This window comes from Botryllus schlosseri, chromosome 8 (assembly GCF_051294905.1).
Source record: "Botryllus schlosseri isolate E-star chromosome 8, Bs_hap1, whole genome shotgun sequence".
NCBI classification, from domain to species: Eukaryota; Metazoa; Chordata; class Ascidiacea; order Stolidobranchia; family Styelidae; genus Botryllus; species Botryllus schlosseri.
Genome location: NC_137243.1, coordinates 2697068 through 2717099, shown reverse-complemented (window position 1 = coordinate 2717099; position 20032 = coordinate 2697068). Strand labels below are relative to the sequence as shown.

The following is a 20032-nucleotide window of genomic DNA, read 5'->3' as shown; positions in this document are numbered from 1 at the left end:
GGGCGCCAAGTCAAGCATACATGCCTCCGACCGTGCCATTCATACTGACTAACTCTTTCAAAGCTGTTGCTGCTGATTCTTGCACCGCCGCAGGCCACCAATATTTAGTCGTTGTTGACCGCTTCAGCAATTGGCCAGAGATATTCTATGTAAAGCACGGTGGGCAAACGTCTGGAGCCCCCGTAATCCAAGATAAATTACGAGGTTACTTCGTCACTTTTGGAGGGACCGAAGAACGTGGCAGTGATGGGGGCCCTGCCGTTGCACACTAAACCATTACCCCCCCCCCCCCTTCGTGAAGGTGATGTCTGTCGCATTCAAAAACCACAACGGTCGTTATATTTCGCTGGAAAAGAACCGGACGGGACCATGACTAATACCTCTTGAAAGTGGAGGGCTCCGGCAGATTGACTCTGTGTAACTGAAAATTTCTGCGCAATATTGAGCCGTACTTCCCGAACCAAAAGTGCCCATTTTCTCAGCCACCGGTCTTGTCTCCCGGTACAGCTACGTCCCCCTGAAGTCGTTACGCCACTCGCTCGAACTGAACTGTCCAATGAGGTAGACCCTGGCGTGCTGCGATCCGCTCAATCGAGTGCAGAAGATCATCAGCCAGTTGAAGGACAAATCGGCGACACTAGTGTTGCCACACCGTCTAACGATGGAAACAAGCGCTAAGGCAGAACTGTTACTCCTCCAGTATGGCACAAGGACTTCGTCATTGGGGCACAGATTTTTATGTTGATTCCCGCTTTGATTTCTAATTTCTATACTGGAGTATCTGATTGGACGTTCTCTACACACGGTATTTTGAACTCCTTACTCAATGGAGGTTTGATTTCGTTCGGAGATAAGTAATGTGTCATTACCTCCTGATACCCCCTCTCCCCCTCTCCCCCTCTCCCCCCTCTCCCCCTCTCCCCCTCTCCCCCTCTCCCCCTCTCCCCCTCTCCTCCTCTCCTCCTCTCCTCCTCTCCCCATCTCCTCCTCTCCCCCTCTCCCCCTCTCTCCCCCTCTTCCCCTCTCCCCCTCTCTCTCCCTCTCTCTCTCTCTCTCTCTCTCTCCAATAGTTTCTTTTAACGCATGAGCGATCACGCTTCTCATCTACTTGTTGTTATTGCTCGTGCATGTAAACGAGTGGTTCTTAACCTTTTTTCCTCCAGCGCCCCCTTTTAAAAATTATCGTGCTCCAGCGCCCCCCAACCGCATATTGTAGGGAATGTAATAAAGACTATGAGTAAGAGGGAGGGCCGTAACAGCACTTCGTCATCCCCTCTAAAAATGATTGCCTTGCGCACCCATAGCGTGATAAACCAAACTTCCGAGGGCTTCGCCCCTAAGAACCCCGTAGCGTGATTTCGATGGTCAACAAAGTTTGTGCGGCATGGTCGCCCTAGGTAACAAAATTTTCTATAATGCATGAATGAATAGGTGGTAATTGCATATATAAGTCGCTATAAACTTTTTATCCTCTCAGCTCACGTAATCAGATTTACCAGCAGCGCTGATTGAGCTGTTGTATGGGAAGATGGGGGGCACGTAATTAATAATTAAACATATTCGGGCGTGCCCGCAGGTACAATTAATTCGTTACCATGGCCGTAACAGCACTTCGACAGCCCCCAAAAAACGTTGGTCTTAGCCCCCCCCCCCATCGGGTGCTAAACCAAACTTCCGGGAGGCTTCGCCCCCAGACCCCCTTTCGGCTATCCACTATTTGCTGAGACTAGTCATCTACATTGGGTGTCCATTTACTGAAAAATTTCAATAATCAATGATTGAATTGGTAAATATGATCGGGAATTGCATATATTGATATCATATTCTATCCTCTCTCTGCTCACGTAAACAAATTTACCGGTAGAGCTGAGTGATGTGTGATTGAAAAGGTAGGACCCCTCAATAATAATTATACATCTTCGGGCGTATACCCGTTGGCAGGAACGAAACGGCATGCACTTCGTCAGGCCCGCCGAAAAAACTTGGGTCTTGGGCTCCCATAGGGTGATAAACCGACCGCCCCCATCACGTTGTTCGTTTTGCCACGAAATCAGCTGTACTCTTTAGCGAGCCAGTGCGAAGTGCGAAAACTTTCGATAATTCATGATAAAATCGGTCAGTAAGATCGGGAATTGCATATCTATTGCTATCTATTAATTTCTTGTCCTCTCTGCTCACGTTACCAGATTTACCGGTAGAGCTGAGTGAGGTGCAATGTTCCGTCTAAGCTGCTCACGTGCGCAGTGCTGACAAGGTAGCCTATATGTGCACAGAAAATCTACGTTGCGCACAACTAATCCGAAGTTTTGACCTTTTTTTAGTCGTTACGCACTGTTGTCCAAGGGTCTGCGCAGTGAGTTTATTGAGTGTGCGCAGACTCATCAAAACGTGGAGGGAACAATGTGAGGTGTCTTGGAAACTGTAGGGCCCGTAACTTATAATTAAACATATTTGGGCGGGCGAACCCGTTGGTATGACTTCGTTGCATGATGTTATTTCGTGACCTCCTGTCTGCTATATCAAGAAATATAGAATCACCCAACTGGGATATCGCCCAACAAGAATATCTAGTTTTAGATATCCCTGTCGCCCAATCGTACTAAAATAAAAGACGAACACGATTTCAAATTGGTATTTCTTCACTGGCATATAATTTTTCCCTGCCGGATGGAATTCGTCTTCTGGGGTTCAGATTGCCAACACAGGAATATTCGGTGCAAGTCATTTAGGCGCCCATGGACAATTAAACCTATATGTCTTTTGTAGGCCATATATAACGAAGTTTTCGGTGTTCATTTTCTCTGAATACTCATTGAGGATATGTCCTACCACCACATCATCTACTGCGAAGCCATTTTTCTCCGGCGCCCCCCATACCGCCCTCCTGAGCCCAGCACCCCCCATATCGCCCCCTGAGCGTTTCCGCCCCCTTCAAAATCACCAGCGCCCCCTGGGGGGCGCTGGAGGCAAGGTTAAGAACCACTGATGTAAACAGCCCCTACGTCTTGTGAGTTTTTGGAGTGATAGGAATTAGGCTAGTCAGTGCAACTGCTTGATTGTATTTCAGTTTGATATATTTATTACGGTATTTAACCTATGAATAAATGCAAAGTTGCACAATGCACATACACGTCACTAGTGATGTGACTTCGTGACGAGAATTTCATATATCGTTCACATACCCGAGATACATCCAACCATCATTGCAAGTAGAAAGCGGTTCTTTATTGAGATCCAACTTTATGCATCCTCGATTTCAATAACACGTGGATAAATATACAAATTAAACAGTTATACAAAGTCTGATCAAGCATATGCACATTAATAAGTAGAAATATGCAGCCTTCGATCGAAAGCATGACATTCTGCGGTCTGTAATGCTATATCGGCACCGCAAAAAAAGACTAACAGTTGCACTACCTACTACTTCATCACGAATAGTGGAGTTGGTTATACGTCACCATCACAAAACCAATGGAAGTGGCTGTTTCTGCCTATATTCTATATTTCGGAGGTTTATCTGGGATCCTCCATCCAGAATATATAAAATGCCCAGAGTGTCAGTGAGCCTGGCCTTTACTGAACAGGGAACATTACTGAAGTCATTGTCGTGGCGCACATGACCTTGGCAGTGGGCAAACTATTAGGCTCGCGGGCCGAATTCAACATTTGAATCCATTCGCGGGATACCGAAGTGCAATATTGTTCTTTGAATAGCTGGTTCGTGGTACAGAACTTAAATATAGCTTTCAATGCAACATCCATTGTAGTAGAAAATTTAATAAACTCGAAGACTTTTCGGGTGCCTCTTTTCAATAGTTAACGGCACACTAAAGGGATTTAAACAGATTTAAAGGCAGAACCAAAAAGATAAAGTATGACGCAGCAATCAAACTCACAGACCATGAGATTCGCATTGAAATGGCAACAATAACAAACTTTGAAGTATACGGTAGGGTTGCCATACGTCCGGAATTTCCCGGAGATGTCCGGAATTTCACTGTTCAAACTAGCGTCCGGGAGGAATTTCTAAAATATGCCAAATGTCCGGAATTTTTACGTAGGCTCATAAATTTTTTCGTAAATCAGCATAAAAACAATATTGTTTGGGAATATTTATCCTGATGTATGAAATTTTTCTTCGCGCTGCGCGCGATTTACTATCACATATTTTAGACATTTTAGACCAGGGGCGGCCAACCTTTTCAGCCTAAGGGCCACATTTGATTGACGAAATATTGCGCGGGCCACTAGCCGCGCGAAGCGCGAAAATTTTTCGAAGTTCATAGGTCAATAATTTTGTCACTTCACTATATTGCGGGCATGCTGTATATCGCTGGGCTTAGTTTGCAAGGAATGGAATATTCGGCGCCTGGACATATCGATATCGAAAGCTTCGACCAACATGCGTCAATCATTTTGTGCCTAGGTTTCATATAGTCGACGGTCTTTCTGCGAGTCGCATATGTTGAACGGCACTTTGTCGCGTAATCGCGAGTATAGTTAGACTCAATCTGATACATTAGGCGTTCTTTCATTTACACAAAAGGGTAACAATATTAAAAGCAGGAAATCGAGTGACAACATGTTGCGCGAAGCGTGTGTAAAATTTTTACTTTTAAATTAATACTTTTACAAAGTATTCTGCTTTATTATAGTGTACGAAGATCTACCAAAATGTGACTGGCTCATGGATCTGTCAATGCGCCGAAACTGATATTTTGGTCATCACATCTCAAGTGTTCCGGCCAGACTAATCAAATTTTTGGTTGGCCTTGCGAGTTCACAATCTGTGCAATCCATTTTTGATAAAATTACTAATTTCGGAAATTACCTCGCGGGCCACTCAAAACCTTCTTGCGGGCCACATGTGGCCCGCGGGCCACGGGTTGGCCGGCCCTGTTTTAGACTATCACATAGACTACCACCTTCGCAAAAACTGCCATAAAATATAAATAAAAACGACCTTCATTTACTGGAATAAGCCACCACCAGCTCTACAGCTAACTCTGATCATGGGGGCGGAGAGTAGTTTCTATATAGTAATATATGGAACGACCAATATTATTGACAGAGTTCATTCAAATAATTTAACATAGAAACCAGATTCATATAGCAAGCACCCCCCTTCAGAAGTTGCATCGATTACCCTATAGTGTGGGCTCAAAATGATTGTTTATTTGGGCGGGAGGGGGCTGAAAACATGTGCTTTCGGTCCCGGTTACACAATTAGAGCCACATACTCTTGAGCCGGACCGTGACCACCTCTGGTCTATGAGCAAAGCTTTGCTGGTGTGACGTCATAACTCATTTGAAATCCACTAGTGGGCGCTAAAGAGTGTCCGGAATTTGGGTTGCTGAAATATGGTAACCCTAGTATACGGTAATAGTAGCACCATATGCAATTTGTAAATAAAAATTTACAGTACAAACACGAAACAAAACATACTAATGAGAAATTTGCAAGTTATAGAGAAAATATACTTCAAAGTATTACAAAGCTGTATTGTTATTTGATTAAATAGTGACCGACAACTTGGAAATGATATATATGTAGGCCTATCTGTATTCTAAAACAAACCAAACATTGATTTGATGATAACGTACACGCGTCAGAGACATTGACAAGAATTTATTAGCTGGTCGTTCTCATTGTCAAAATTAGGGATGAAAGTCGGTTTTCTCGATTCTTAGAACTGGATGTAAATTTAAGTCTGTGAGCAGCGATCTGCTCATAGATTGTGACGGACTTTCAGCATTCATGTGGGCACTCACTCGCCAAGAATATTTTCGTGGCCGGCCATGAAAAATGCTGTTCATAGGGCATTTCATGCCCAGAGCTATACTCAATAACGTCAGTTGTAAACAGGTATAACTGGTAAGAACGTGCGGTAAGCCTATTATTGGAAGCAGTCTACAAACCTAGCCGCAAAGTACATAGTGCAAACAAAGAATATCTACGCGAGTAGTCAAAATGAATGAAAAGACCGAATTTCGATCCAACTAGATGTTCGAATATAACTAACTGGTCACGAGATGGTGGCCGGTCGTGATGAATCGATGACCGGCCATGAAATTCGCTGTGGCCGGCCATGAGATGTCTGTGGTCGGCTACAGAAAAATCTCTGGTCAGTAAATGGCTACGGAAAAGATGAGACCCCTACTGCATAGATTTGCTGATTGTACTTTTGGTTTAACTCCGAAGACACAAAATGCTGACAGCATCATAACCATGTCACATTTAAATACGTTTCTGTAATATTTAAAGATTATAGATATAATTACTTCTACATTTATTCTCCATTTATTGATAGAGGAAATAACTTTGCGTACATCATATATGACCATACCATGCTGACCTACGCTTACGCTATATATGGATTTCACAAAATGAGCCCAGAATTAAAGTGCCACCAATGAACCAACCCACGTATATGAAAAATCGCAATCGAGTTACATTGAGTGAATTGGCGAAACAAGTTTGTTGTAGGCTATGAATCATTTCAGAATATTATGCCATAAATTCATTACGTTGAATTAACAAAGCGAAACATCAGCGGAAAATAATACATACGTAGCAATGAGCAAGTCTACACCGAAGGACTATAGAGTCTTGAGAAAAACAGCAACTCACATAGTTTGTGAATCACTGCGTCCTACTATAGAAAAAGTGTCGGTATGGATTGATATGCAAATACCATTCAATACAGTCAAAGCCATACACGCTATAGCAGAAAGCAATCTAGCAATAGTCCTATAAACTATTGGAAACTTGCTAAACGCTTCCGATTGCTCGTGTTCACTTTGCTGTCATATGCTTTGTTACTGCAAGCAGATGTTAGATAACACTTTGACGACATTATTGACTCTGTATGTCAATCACTGCTAGTCTTACACTTGAATAGTATATTCATTCATATTGAAATGAACCCGGATATTTTCGGCTGACACTCGTCAGGGGTAATCGTCAGCAACTAGTGGAGAATTGGAAAGAACATTGTATATCAGCAATCGTATCTCAAAATATGACGTCACCAGCATAAAATTTCGAATGAGAGAGCGTTCATACTGGTGACGTAATATTTTGAGATACGATGGTTGATATAGAATATTCTTTCCAATTCTCTACTAGTTTCTGACGATTAGGCTACCCCTGACGAGTATCATCCGAAAATATTTGAGTTCATTTCAATATGAATATTCAATTGTATATTGAAGTTCTGTATCTCCGAGAAGCTCTTCAAATAGTCTTACACTGTGAATTACGAACACTTGACTCGGTATAACTACGCAACAGAAAGTAAGCTGAACTGATCACCGTCAGAACGAGGGTATATATCGCAAGAACTGGATGTTTTCGGTGTATTTTCAGTCCTTCGCATCAGTAATCTGCATGAGTGAATTTCGATACCTAAGATAGCATTTAATCTCACAGTAGATTCAATGCACATTATATTTAGTTTAAAATCCAGAATTCCAGATGAAGCCATACCTTGCCTATAATTTATCACTACACGACCACGATGACAGACTGTTGTCATCCAATTCCAACATCGTGACATGCGGATCTACGAGTCGGGAATTTCAATCTGCTACTGATTACTTTCACTACCATCAGTCACATCACTTCTAAACGGATATACCTTGCTTGAGTGGATTTACAACGCGTCGACCGCAAAAAGCGCGTTACTTTCTAGCTTTATAATCTTTTAACTGACACCAACTCTATCGTCTATGTATTTGAATTTATACGAGAATCAAAGCGTCAGATTCCACTACCCAGTCATTTCGTAAATGAGTCACATTGGGAATCTTGCTTGCATCGTATACGTCGTAATGCCTCAATTTCCGTGGTGAAAAATGCCTCTGATGCGAGAAGCACGTCTAAATGATTTCATAAATAATGATAATAATGGGTAATACTTCAAATGTTCTCTCATGATGGATGATGAATATTGTCTACGATTCAACCGGGGAGGGATTTACTTATAGGCCTACCCGAGGTTCATATATGGTAGATTCGTGTTCCTTATGTAGGGGAAGGGGGAGTAAACACTTCCTTTTAAGCATATCTTTTAGTTCTATCTCACTCAATATTCAAGCCTACAGTGCGATTCAACCTCTAGCCTTGTGCTTGAATGCACCTGCACAGAACAATTGCAGATTTTGCTATATAGGCTACTTATTCCATTTTTTAAAGCAGGCAGCAAAACAAGCAAAACGATGTGATACGATATACGAAAAAATTTTTGACCCAACCAATATCGAGCCCAACAGATATCTTACAATGGAAATTGTATCACATTTTGTGCCATAATTTTAGGCCCACACGCATTCACGGCAATTATCGACTACCATTGACACCAAATATCAAAGCCTCTGATGGTCGTGTTATATGTGAATGCCAAATATTTCCTCACAAACCCTGGTGCGAACAGAAGCGCAAAGTGTTGTCGGCGATCTCCGAGCTCGGATCTCGACTCTGGAGCAGGAAACGGAGACTGGAGAGGGGCAGATGATGGAGGAGGTGGGTCGGATGGGAGTGGCTGTCAATCAAACCTGAGATGTTGATTTGCTCCTTGATTTGTGAGCTGAGGAAGAGATGAGAGAATTTGTTGCGCGCGCGAGAGAGAGAGAGAGAGTCTGTTAGGAAGCGAGCAAAAGAGAAAGAAGAGGAGAGTGAGAGAGTGAAGGGCGTGATGAAGGCTTGGTTGAGGAGTGTGGAGTCAGAGTGAAGAAGGAGGAGCAGACGAGGAGGAGATGCAAACCATGATCGATGGCATCAACAATGACAGGAATGTGACCGTTTTTTCGTTACTATGGGATATTGTGCATTAATATGATTAGTGGATTATTGTTTATGATGATATTGTGCTGATCAGTCGTCCATGACGCTCATGGGTCATACATTGACCCATTGTTGTCTCGTCTCTTCTAAAGTATGTGATAGCGAAAGAAAGGACGCATTATTAAGTCCATTTCATCTCCGGTCGAAGGTGAATTTATGATCTTGGTAGGATATCCTTCGCTTTCAGATATTGCGACGTCACATTCTTGCAGTCTCAGTGAAGCGGTGACACCATCGCTGAAAAAATCTGCTCTCGAATTTCCGCCTTGGTTATGCCCAAATAATGCTTTTAAGATTCACGTTGATGTCAATTCCGAGCTACAATGGGATTGGCCTCCATGAACACATGAGATTTGTCGCATTATATGTGATAGAGATCATTGAATCGGATTTACCAGGGCTGTGGAGTCGGTAAATTTTCCACCGACTCCAACTACGACTCTACACATTTTCAATATACCGACTCCGACTCCGACTCCTGAGTCTTTAAACGTCCCAACTCCGACTCTGGCTCCGACTCCGACTATTTTCTTGAGAGATCTCCGACTCCGACTCCGACTCCGACTCCCGAGTTTTTAAACGCACTGACTCCAACTTCGGCTTCGACTCCGACTCCTGAGTCTCTAAACCTACCGACTCGGACTCCGACTCCGACTCCAACCCCGACTCCAACAGTATTACCAATTTACTTCGAAAATTATATGCCACAGTGACGGTTAAATGACTATCATATAATTATAAACATATGCAAACATATGATTAACAATGGCATGCAAAAAATTTTCATTGTGTCACAATTATTCAATATGTAATTAATATTAAAGAATGCGTTTCTAAATATCCTTCCTCTTTCATGGACTTTATAATATCCTATTATGTATGAATCATTCAAACATGACATATATCTAATCCTGTATAATTAAAATGTAGATAAAACTATCGAAGTGTAGCTCTTGTGTATGAGTCAGCAACTAATACAGAGATGAAACTACTTATTTTCTCATTACACACTATACCAGGGTCACTAACCTTTTTGCAACCAAAAGCTACTTTCTGGGTTCTGATTGAAGCGACGGGCTACCATTTACTCCCACCGTTTACCCGTACCAGACTGAATTTCCGCTTTGATGTTCATAGCAATGGGCAAGATTCAGATTGCGGACAGACTTCTAAGAGAGTCAAAACATCTCATTTCAACTAGCTATCCACTAAGATTTTTTAGGAAATCATAAATTACTTCGCACCATGTTTGTATAAATCAGTGCTTTTCAACCTTTTTGAGCTCCGTTCGCACTTTTTTTGTAAAATAAATTTCATTCGCACAAACTAATCGAAAATTGATTTACAAAAAGAAGATGAAGATAGGCCTTTACTTAACAACATTTTGTTCAGGTGTGCAAAAAATTGGCTGCTATATAGCTTAAGCTATCAAGTGTCTCATTAAAAAGGCAACTTTTTTCGCTCGTTTTTCATTCAATTATGTCACTAAAACCCTTCTCGGCCAAACAACGTTGCTGGGAATTTGTACAAAAACATCTACTAGTCAGTGTTGGGATGACTCGAGTCATGACTTGACTCGAGTCAGACTCGAGTCACCTTTTACGTATGACTTGACTTGACTCGAGTCACTTTGCTAAAATGACTTGACTTGACTTGACTCGGCGTATCAGAAATGTGGATTGACTCGTGACTCGGAGCAAATTTCACGAGTCAATTTCAAGTCATCAAGAAATCGGTGCCGATAAAAATCACTGAATCTTGCATATGGTCGAATTGTTCACGAAACGCTGGTGCAACCCGTGAGAGCGACCAATCATTAAATGATCGTGCGTTTTACTGAGCCTCCATTGTTCTCTCACAAATAAACTAACCGCAAACGAAGTGATCGACGCTTACAGCTTACGTTGTCGTAAACTTGTATAGTAAACTTGAATAGTAAAGTAATTTAATAGCCAAATGTTTATTTCTGTTCTCTGTTCTTACCTTAATCAAAACTCTTGTTTTAATGAAATTAAATTGAAAGCTAATTCATATAGTTCTTAGCCATTAGCGCAGGCTTGGATTGTATCATATCAATTTGTAAATGGGTAATGTATTGCATATTAACAATTCGTTTCTTTATTACCCATTTTCGCTGGTAACTATATACTGGAGCTATGCAATTTTTACGTAGTTTAGTAGTTATACGTATATGTGAGCGATACAGCGCTTTCTTGCGTGTATATTTAACTGTATATTCGATCATCGGTTCAAAATCAATGACCACTCAATCTGTATTTAAGACAGCTAGCAAAATGCAATGACGTAGGCCTAATCATGCCTCATACTTCGAAAACGCAACTTGACTTGAATTGTGACTTGACTCGTGACTTGACTTGACTTGACTCGACTTGACTCGAGTCACCTCCGAAAATCGAGTGACTTGACTTGACTCGAGTCACCTTCGAAATTCGATTGACTTGACTTGACTCGAATCAAAATGTGCAATGACTCGAAATGACTCGTGACTCGAAGGTAGTGACTTGATCCCAACACTGCTACTAGTGCTTGGATGACCAGGTCTTAAAATCTGTTCTGCATTCCTATCCAAAATACAGCGTATTTTTCGCGAGTGAAAAATGCTTGCTGGCAGAAATGGTATTTGAGAGCTGACACAAAGGTCCCACGAGGCTCCAGTTTGTCGAAAGGATGAAAAACCCACATGTTTGTGTTGAGACTTCTTCTTTATTTCTTTGGAACATAAGGTGCAAAACGATCAAGGAGAGTAGGCACATTAGAGCTCGCTACCTCATGATACGTTGCTCCAACTTCTGTCTCGCAAGTTTATGAAAAGAGCAAATAACTCACGATACTCTGTGTTCTACTCTTTAGCTCAATCTAACATGACAGTTTAATAACGGTAAAGAAGCTTCTAAACTACCACCAAAATCTGAGTTTTTGTGGCATCTCGCGACCCGAGCCTCACCCATGAAAATGAATTGATTTTTAATATTACAGTTGTATGCTACGATTTTACGGGCATGTATGAAATACGGAACGCGCACACCACAATTCTACCCAACACAGCTCTACAAAACATTTTTAAATTTTAAATTTAATTTAAATTTTAAATTAGGGCGAATTCAATCCACTGTCTACTCAGATTGCAAGAACGGGACTATTCCGTGCCGACAACGGAGCATATCCAAACCATCTCGAAAAAATTGACCATCCAGCATCGGTCATTTTTAGAACGAGGTTTTGTCGCCGCTTATGTTTTTGGCACCGCATTTTATCAGCGGTTTGTTCGCCAAAACTTTACGTCTTCATGTGCCCCGACGCAGAAGGGGTTGGCCTCGAAATGAATGAGTCACATAGGCCTAAACTCGTTCGTTGCACACCCCTACAGTAACTCGTTCATCCCAACGGTCTTCGGCCATGTTTTCCAGAAAAAACAGTCGGACAAATCTTATCATGAATTCCCATGATAAAGCCATATTTCATGCGTGGCTCGCTTATTGGCTACAGTACCCAACACAGTGATCTTGGATATGTAAAAACTATCGCAGGATTTTTTGCGATAAATTCAATAAATATTACTTACATATTAACAGATAGCTCTGGCACCGTGTCGACCCAAAATTATACACTTTGCGGTCCATACTTAAATAACCCTTGAAGGGGTAAAAATTTGCGTTACAGTAACTCGCAGATGAGAGTCTGTAATGATGGTATTTACTACTATCCTCGTGCCTCGCGCAAATCGAACCGTTATTACGAAAATATGATGATTGTTTAGCGATAGAAAGCAGAAAGTCAATTTGGCGTCATTTTTCTAGCCGGTCGTAGGCTCGGACGAGCTGATATACTGTATGTCTGCCACTATAGAGATTGTAGACATATCTGTACTGCCACTATACACCAGCTTCCAAACCAGTTTTTTCGTTACGTAATAATTAGACTGCGGGAATAATAATTCACTACGGCATGTGAGAGGTACGATTAGTGGTGCGTCGTATTAAGTTTTTACAATTGCGTCGCAACCACAAAAGTTACACTGATCTTAAATTTCCTATTAGGTTTATTTGAATTATTTCGCGAGAGAAAAGTTAACAATTAATCAAAATTTTCATTAGCACTTGATCCGGATTTTCATTCGTACCATTCGCACTACCTTCGTCATTCGCACTTGATCCGGAATTTCATTCGCACTATTCGCACCACCTTCGTCATTCGCACTGCAATTTTTTTCATTCGCACTAATGCGAACCGTCACACAGGCTGAAAAGCACTGGTATAAATTATACAAAAACAGTCAACTCAAATTTTAAAATATATCATGTCCCACTTTAAGTTAGACATCATGGTATATATGTTTCTATATCAGTCAGTGGGAAGCCTGCCATTGTATGCTATCAACTAGTGCGCTGAACTCTGGTACTAAAATGAGAGGCCTCGGTGTGATGTCGGGCCTTCATTGTATAATAACTTCCAGGTCGAAGAAAGTCATGTTCATTGGGCAACTCATTGGAAACGTTGTATTCCAATTTAGAACGATTTAGGACTTGAATCTTAGTATCACACCAAAAAAATCGTCGTGTACCAATAAATAACATGTAACTATATAGTATGCACATGCGGATGGGTAGACCAGGCGATGATTGTTATCTGATTCTATTTAATTGACATCACACAGGGACACCCCCAGCGGCCAGCAAGCTATTCAGTTGATCATCAGCACATTCGAATACGCCCTGAATTTCATGATTTCGCAGTTATGACAGTTATTTCTTCGACTTAACATGGGTCTTTGTCATTATCCAAGATAAAATTGATTGTCCCGGGATTAATCAATTGAAAGCCACTTTCAATCTGGTCAGGTCACTGAAAATATACGAAATCACCTTGAGAAATAGGGAATGGATGGCATTCTTACCAACTTTCTGAGCGCAATGATATAATTAAGCCGTGCACCAGTCGAGAGTAAAACAACATATTTTCGTGGGATTTTCAGTGTTAACCGAGCAAAGTGTAGTATGAATTGTCGAAAACTCTATATCAAAGGCTCCTATGATTGTATGACAGTAGGATAACCGTCAGGTCCCAGTTTCCCAGCTATTTTATGTAAATTTGAGTGAAATGTAGGATCTGGGTTTTTATGGGTTTATTTGGCCTCCTCATCTGGGTTTTTACGAAATATCCCAGTAGCCTCCCTGAATGGAGCACCCCGCCATTCAAGAAGACCGTCGATGGCATTCCGTCATGTCGCCTGTATAGCCAAGCCATTGTGCCGTATCCTACATCTTCGATATCTTGTGATTCTATTACATGCAGAGGTGGTCAGTAACGAAGTACTTCTACTTTTTCGAAGTACTCAAGTAGTTTTCCTCTACTTTTGGTACTTACTCAAGTAGATCTGAATTTCACTACTTCTACTTCTACTTCGTAATATTTTGTGATCTACTTACTTACTTTTCGCTATTTTCAGTTTGTCAAGTAGAAGTAGTTCAATCTTCGAATCAGGAAGATAGCCTGAAGAATTTCGAGGCTGTTTTCACGGAGCATCAACATTTATTTTCATAAAAGTTGAGTAAAGTCCAGAATTTTCGTCGCGCGCAGTGGATACGGAGTTACGAGTATGATTTCGCGAAAGTATCGATGAATATAATTTAGGTAGCGGGTTGGCGTGATTCCGTTCACACAGGGATATCTAGAACTAGATATCCCTGCGTTTACACCACATTGTCGCCCTTCGCCCATATGAAACAATTCATCACAGTATATATGGCTCAACATATCGTTTGAAACTGATGTTTCGCAATCTATCATTTAGGCTACTTGTCATATCGTAATCTAGCATGTCCATGACACGTCCTAGCCTGGAAAAGTGGACTCTGACTTTTTCGTTAGTTTTAGAGCTGTTTTAGCATACCGCCTTTGAAATTTTCTGGACTGAAGGCATGAAAAACGTATTCCGCTTTTAGAAGTAGTATTTATATTTTATATTTAATTTCAATTCCCAGTATCATATACTTTGAGTTATAATTAATATCAGTTCTTTTGTCTGGATAAAATACATGTTGAAGTATAAAAGCAAGTGTAGTAATGCCTTTAATTTCCGGAAATAAAGCTGCACAATATGGCATTTTTACGATCCCCCATATTTTTATTCACGTATACTAATCGCGCAAAGTGTTTACACCGTATCCTATACGACTTCTTCGTATTGCTCTTCGACTAAACTACGGACCTTATAATATGGGGGATGGCGCCATACCATGCTATTTTCTAAAACGAGCTGTTCGAGAAAACAGAGGATAAGTATCGCATTTCCATAATAATACTATCATTTTCATCCTATGATGTGGACGACTGCTTATGCTATCGAAAATTGGACACCTGCTGGTATGCATCAATATGAATGAAGCTCGTCACCTTTCGCATAGCTCAATTTGTACCTTTTTACAATCCATGTGAACGAATTAGGATCGTTTTCACAACTACTTACTTACTTGAGTACTTTTAAAGTCAGTAAATTCTACTTCTACTTCAAGTAGTTTTAGATTGCTTATGAAAGAAGTACTTCTACTCGTACTTGGGTAGATTTTTTTCGTCGCTACTTCTACTTCTACTTGAGTAGCTTTCTTGACTACTTTGACCACCTCTGATTCCATGTTGGTATATTACTAATTGTAATTGAGGGTATTTGATATCATCATTTTAAGTGTTTATAAATATGTATTGTCATTTGTAAGTTTACATATTAGTGTGATTTAAACAAGAACAGGCAAATCAATCAATCTATATACTAAAAAGCTCACTGGTAATAATCTGACGAATATTGGTAAATGTTGCTATTCTATCTATTTTTAGAACAGGCTCGCGAGCTACTCATCAGGTCCTCGCGGACTACCTAGTGCTCGTGGGTACCGCGTTGCATTATACTGATTACAAGCACACACACACACTCACTACTAATAGACATTGGTCATATACGAAATTTGGGAAGTAATCAAATAGCATATCTCTATTCTATATGCACTTAGTCAAGTATTCAAGAATTAGGACTTGCAGTCTTTCTTAATCATTTGTCCGACCCAAGCAGCTAAGCTACACTACAAATATTTTCAATTTTGTCAAGTTGGGGAGCAGCGTTTGGTTATATTTACATTAATTTCATAATTTTACAAAATCCGACGATGTATTTACTTTGTCATAGTATCACGATATAATTCCAAAAATTCCTTCATTTTGTGACTGCATCGCGAAGATGCATATTGTGATTTTATTCCTTTACGCAACTGAATTGTAATTTGCAAATAATTTCCATTTTTTTCGATATCAGGGATGGCCAACCTTTTCGGCCAAAAGACCACATGAGATTTACGAACAATTGCGTGGGAAACTGGAATGTTGATAGCCTTTTGTAGTCGTCCGATAGCAGCGAACCGAATTAGGTAACATGGAAAACAAGAATTATATTACTACGCTTTTAAATTGATAACAATTATGTCACAAAAATCCCGTGTGCAACTGTGCAGTGTGCAGGCATGCCTTGGTCGCGTGAAGCGCTAAATTTTTTCAAAGGTATGAATGATTTCTATCAATCAATATGTTACTTACATATATTGGGGGTCCCTTCTGTATACAATTGGGCTCATTTGGCAAGGACAGGATTATCCGGCGTTTACACATAGTAATAGCGACGGTTTCGGTGAACATGCCTCTATCATTTTGTGCAAATCTTTCATCCTCGACGATCTCACTGCGAGGGCACAAGCGAAGTCGCATGTTGGACGACACGTTATCTCCTAATTGCGAATATAGTTCGAATAAATTCTGTAAATTACGCGTATTTATAATTTTCAGGAGAGGCCTCCAATGCTAAATGCAGGAAATTGAGTGACAATAAATCATGCGAAGTGCTAAGAAAAATTACCACTCAAATAAATCTGCTACGAAATATTTTTCTTTATGGTCATATACGAATATTTACGATAAATATGGCTGGCTCCTGGTTACGCCAATGCGTTGTGTTTTAGTCATAAACAAATTTCGCAGTCAGGCTAATCAAATTTTGGTTGGGCTTGCAATTTTACCTGGTGTTATAACTAATTTCGGGAATTACCTCGCAGGCCACACAAAACCTTCTCGCGGGCTACGGGTTGACCGCCCCCGATCTGTATCGTTACTAATAACAGTGATTGGCGGTACATAAAAATCCTATTGAGAATCCTTTGAAAGCAATTGTTTTCATAATAAAGAATTTGTTCGGAGTCAGAGTCAGGGTCATTTTCACAAACTCGGACTCCGAATCCAGACAGTATTTTCCACGACTCCGACTCCAGCCACTATAGCTTTCACGACTCCGACTCGATCAAGCGAAAATTAGCCTAACTCCGACTCCGACTCCACCGACACCGACTCCGACTCCCCAGTCCTGGTTTGAATACAGTTTAGAACCGCTAAAACGGTGACGTTACATACGATATTAGTTGTCATATTCTATGCTACCTTTGATAGATTATGTCGTAATCTGGCGTTAGCCCCGCATATGCGTTGTCAGGAATGCAATATATTTGATTGGAAGCACGGACGTTGGAATTTGGTTAATTATTAAACCGCGAGTCTGGTTTCTCACATGTCTGGGAACCTTTTGGGTCGAAAGTGACACAGCAGTGCGACCATAGATATTTCAATTATATATTTGTGCGGCTAATATGTTTTCCATGTAAACTGTATATAACGGTTCAGTATGGGCACTTTCTGATGCCGATTTTATCGACTTGTCACTAGTGGTAACCAGAGTGAAACCACAACGCCGTAGTAAGGTGGTAATAATGGTGCTTGAACATGGAAGTATTTCCTGCAAAATATCTCAACATTTGTTACAAATGTGCTGGAAAATATAAGAATGTTTCAATATACTTAATAGAATTGCTTCGCGGGCCAGATTCGGCCCACGGGCCGTATGTTTGTCACCCCTGGTCTACACTGTTTCCTTGAAAGAAGTCTTCACGCGGTAATAGTCGCGAGATTGACCGGCTGCGTCGGCACGTTTTTCATCGTAATTAAAAGCACAAAAATTGACCTATGGAATATAACGAGAAATAATATACCGCTTTAAAGTCTGAACGGTTAGGAGTTCGCTGTGTTGCTATATCATATCGGTCCGTTCCAATCAACAACAGATATAGTTAAAAGTCAGCCAGAATTCCACGGACGATGCGGTAATAGGAACTGGAAATAGTTCATCTACCCTGCTATTCGGAAAATTCTAAGAACATACGAATTCCCGCCCAAGTAGCCTACAGAGCATAATCATTATATCTATGTTAATGGTTGTTAACCTTCACTTACTTGGCAAACCCTTACGCTGATATGCAAGCCGCCGGTAAACCTTAATTCTTGTCTTGTCACAAAAGCACATTATACCCTATTACACATGTAATAAGTCACTATAAAATACTATTGCCCAAAATAAACTGTGCATTTATTGTAGGCCTACAATGTACATCAACAACAGTTTTTAAAGAACAAAATGATTTTCCAATAAATCAAAAGGAGTATAATGAATATTTACTTAAAATCAGTGTGATTTCTGCTGTATGGGTAGTGAGTGTCTCTGAAACTATCTCAGCGAACCCCGCCGGCCGTAAAGAACCACTAATCTCTATACTTGGTAGAGCCGACTCCGGCCACCACTGTTTGCAAACTAATCGTTTATGCACACTGTGGAGTACACACAAAATCATGCACCTTTTGTTTAATTTTATGCGTATTCAACATCGAAATTATCTCTTTTTAATGGAGTTTTACATTTGTGTGACCTAGGAGATTACCATGCAAATTATAATTATAGTATCGTTTTTCTACGAAGGCCGGCCACGCTTCATTGTATAAACGTGTTTTGGCATCACGCCTCGCCCTATCTGGCTTAGTTTTGCGTTCAGTTTAAAAAAGTAGGTATATTTCATATTACCGATTAACATTGCCCGCGGAAGTGTCTTCATTGTATTTCTTTTGATTCTAGATAGTAGGCTATATGCAATTGTGTAGACTTGATAACGCTTTTGCATCGAACTACACAAGTTTTTTGTAGCTTATCCGTTTTGAATTTGGAATTTACCTTCGTGACTTGACTGCTGTGAACAATCACTCGAGAAATCGAACGATGTCAAATTTCGCTGTATACGCGGAACTCGTTGAAAATAGTTCAGGTATACCGCATGCGCATATGCGTGATTTAACTCATGTATTGTCCTGATGACAAGTTTCACGCGTGTCGTGATGAACTACTTCTTCGTTTTGAAGAGCTTGTTGGAGGTACAGAACTTCAATGAGTGTCAGTAAAACTCCAAAGCTCACATCAATAGAATGACCATCTGAGATGAAATATGCTACTGTGCAGACTCATTTTAATTGCTGAATTGCCCATAGCCTATGGAAACAAACCTTTTGAAATTTAGAGATGTTTTGTTAGGGATCGCGGAAAAAAGTTGGATGAGTAAGGCCAACCACGGTGACTTCGAAATGTTTACAAAAATCCATTTTCTCCTGTGATATACTCAACCATTTTTCCATAATAACTTCACGATAAGCTGCTAGATAGAATGACCGGGCTTGACGTTATATGTTCATTAAATATTTTTGTCAATTATGGTGCCATATTTGTTGCGATCATGCCCGAATGTGTCGTCGGAAACGTTACGCGTTATTATTTCATTCGCCACCACCTATATTTGTGGAAATGGAGTTTCGGCACTCGTTCATATCAAATCGAAGGCGAGGATTTTCAAGACACGACCACGTATTTCAGGAAATCCAGTTGCAGAATTCGCCTTAAAATAATAGAAGTCTCCCCAATTTCTACATGAAATAGTATATAATATCTTATTTTCAAGAGTGCTATTTTTTGCTATTTAGCAATAAGCTTACAGTTGTCATTTGCACCAGACATATGACGATTACAAGATAATTCAGCTAAATTTGAACTAAAGCTTCGTGGGGGTCCGCGGGGTCCGTGACGGCCCGAAAGGGGTCCGCGAAGACAAAAAGGTTGAGAACCACTGTTGTAGTAGGAAGTAAATTTCACCTGCTCTATGTTATACATCTCCCATCACACAGGCGTGACTGCAGAAATCATCATTAAACCCAATCTTTTATGCCTCTTTAAACAAGCGGAGAATCCATGGTACAAGACAG

The 20032-nt window shown here is 40.6% G+C and overlaps 1 protein-coding gene across 2 annotated transcripts in view; it reads right to left on the bottom strand.

Annotated features, from left to right (window-relative positions):
- Window positions 1-20032, bottom strand: part of LOC145444825 (uncharacterized) — a 134265-nt gene that overhangs the window by 77506 nt on the left and 36727 nt on the right. The window contains exon 1 of one of the 2 annotated variants that reach the window (XM_080322849.1): window positions 3183-3917. The exons of the other annotated variant lie outside the window; for it this stretch is intronic. Within the exon in view, the coding sequence (XP_080178975.1) occupies window positions 3183-3204 (22 nt within the window). The 5' untranslated portion in view covers window positions 3205-3917. Of the gene's footprint in view, window positions 1-3182; window positions 3918-20032 lie in introns of those variants that run through there. 2 annotated transcript variants of the gene reach the window in all.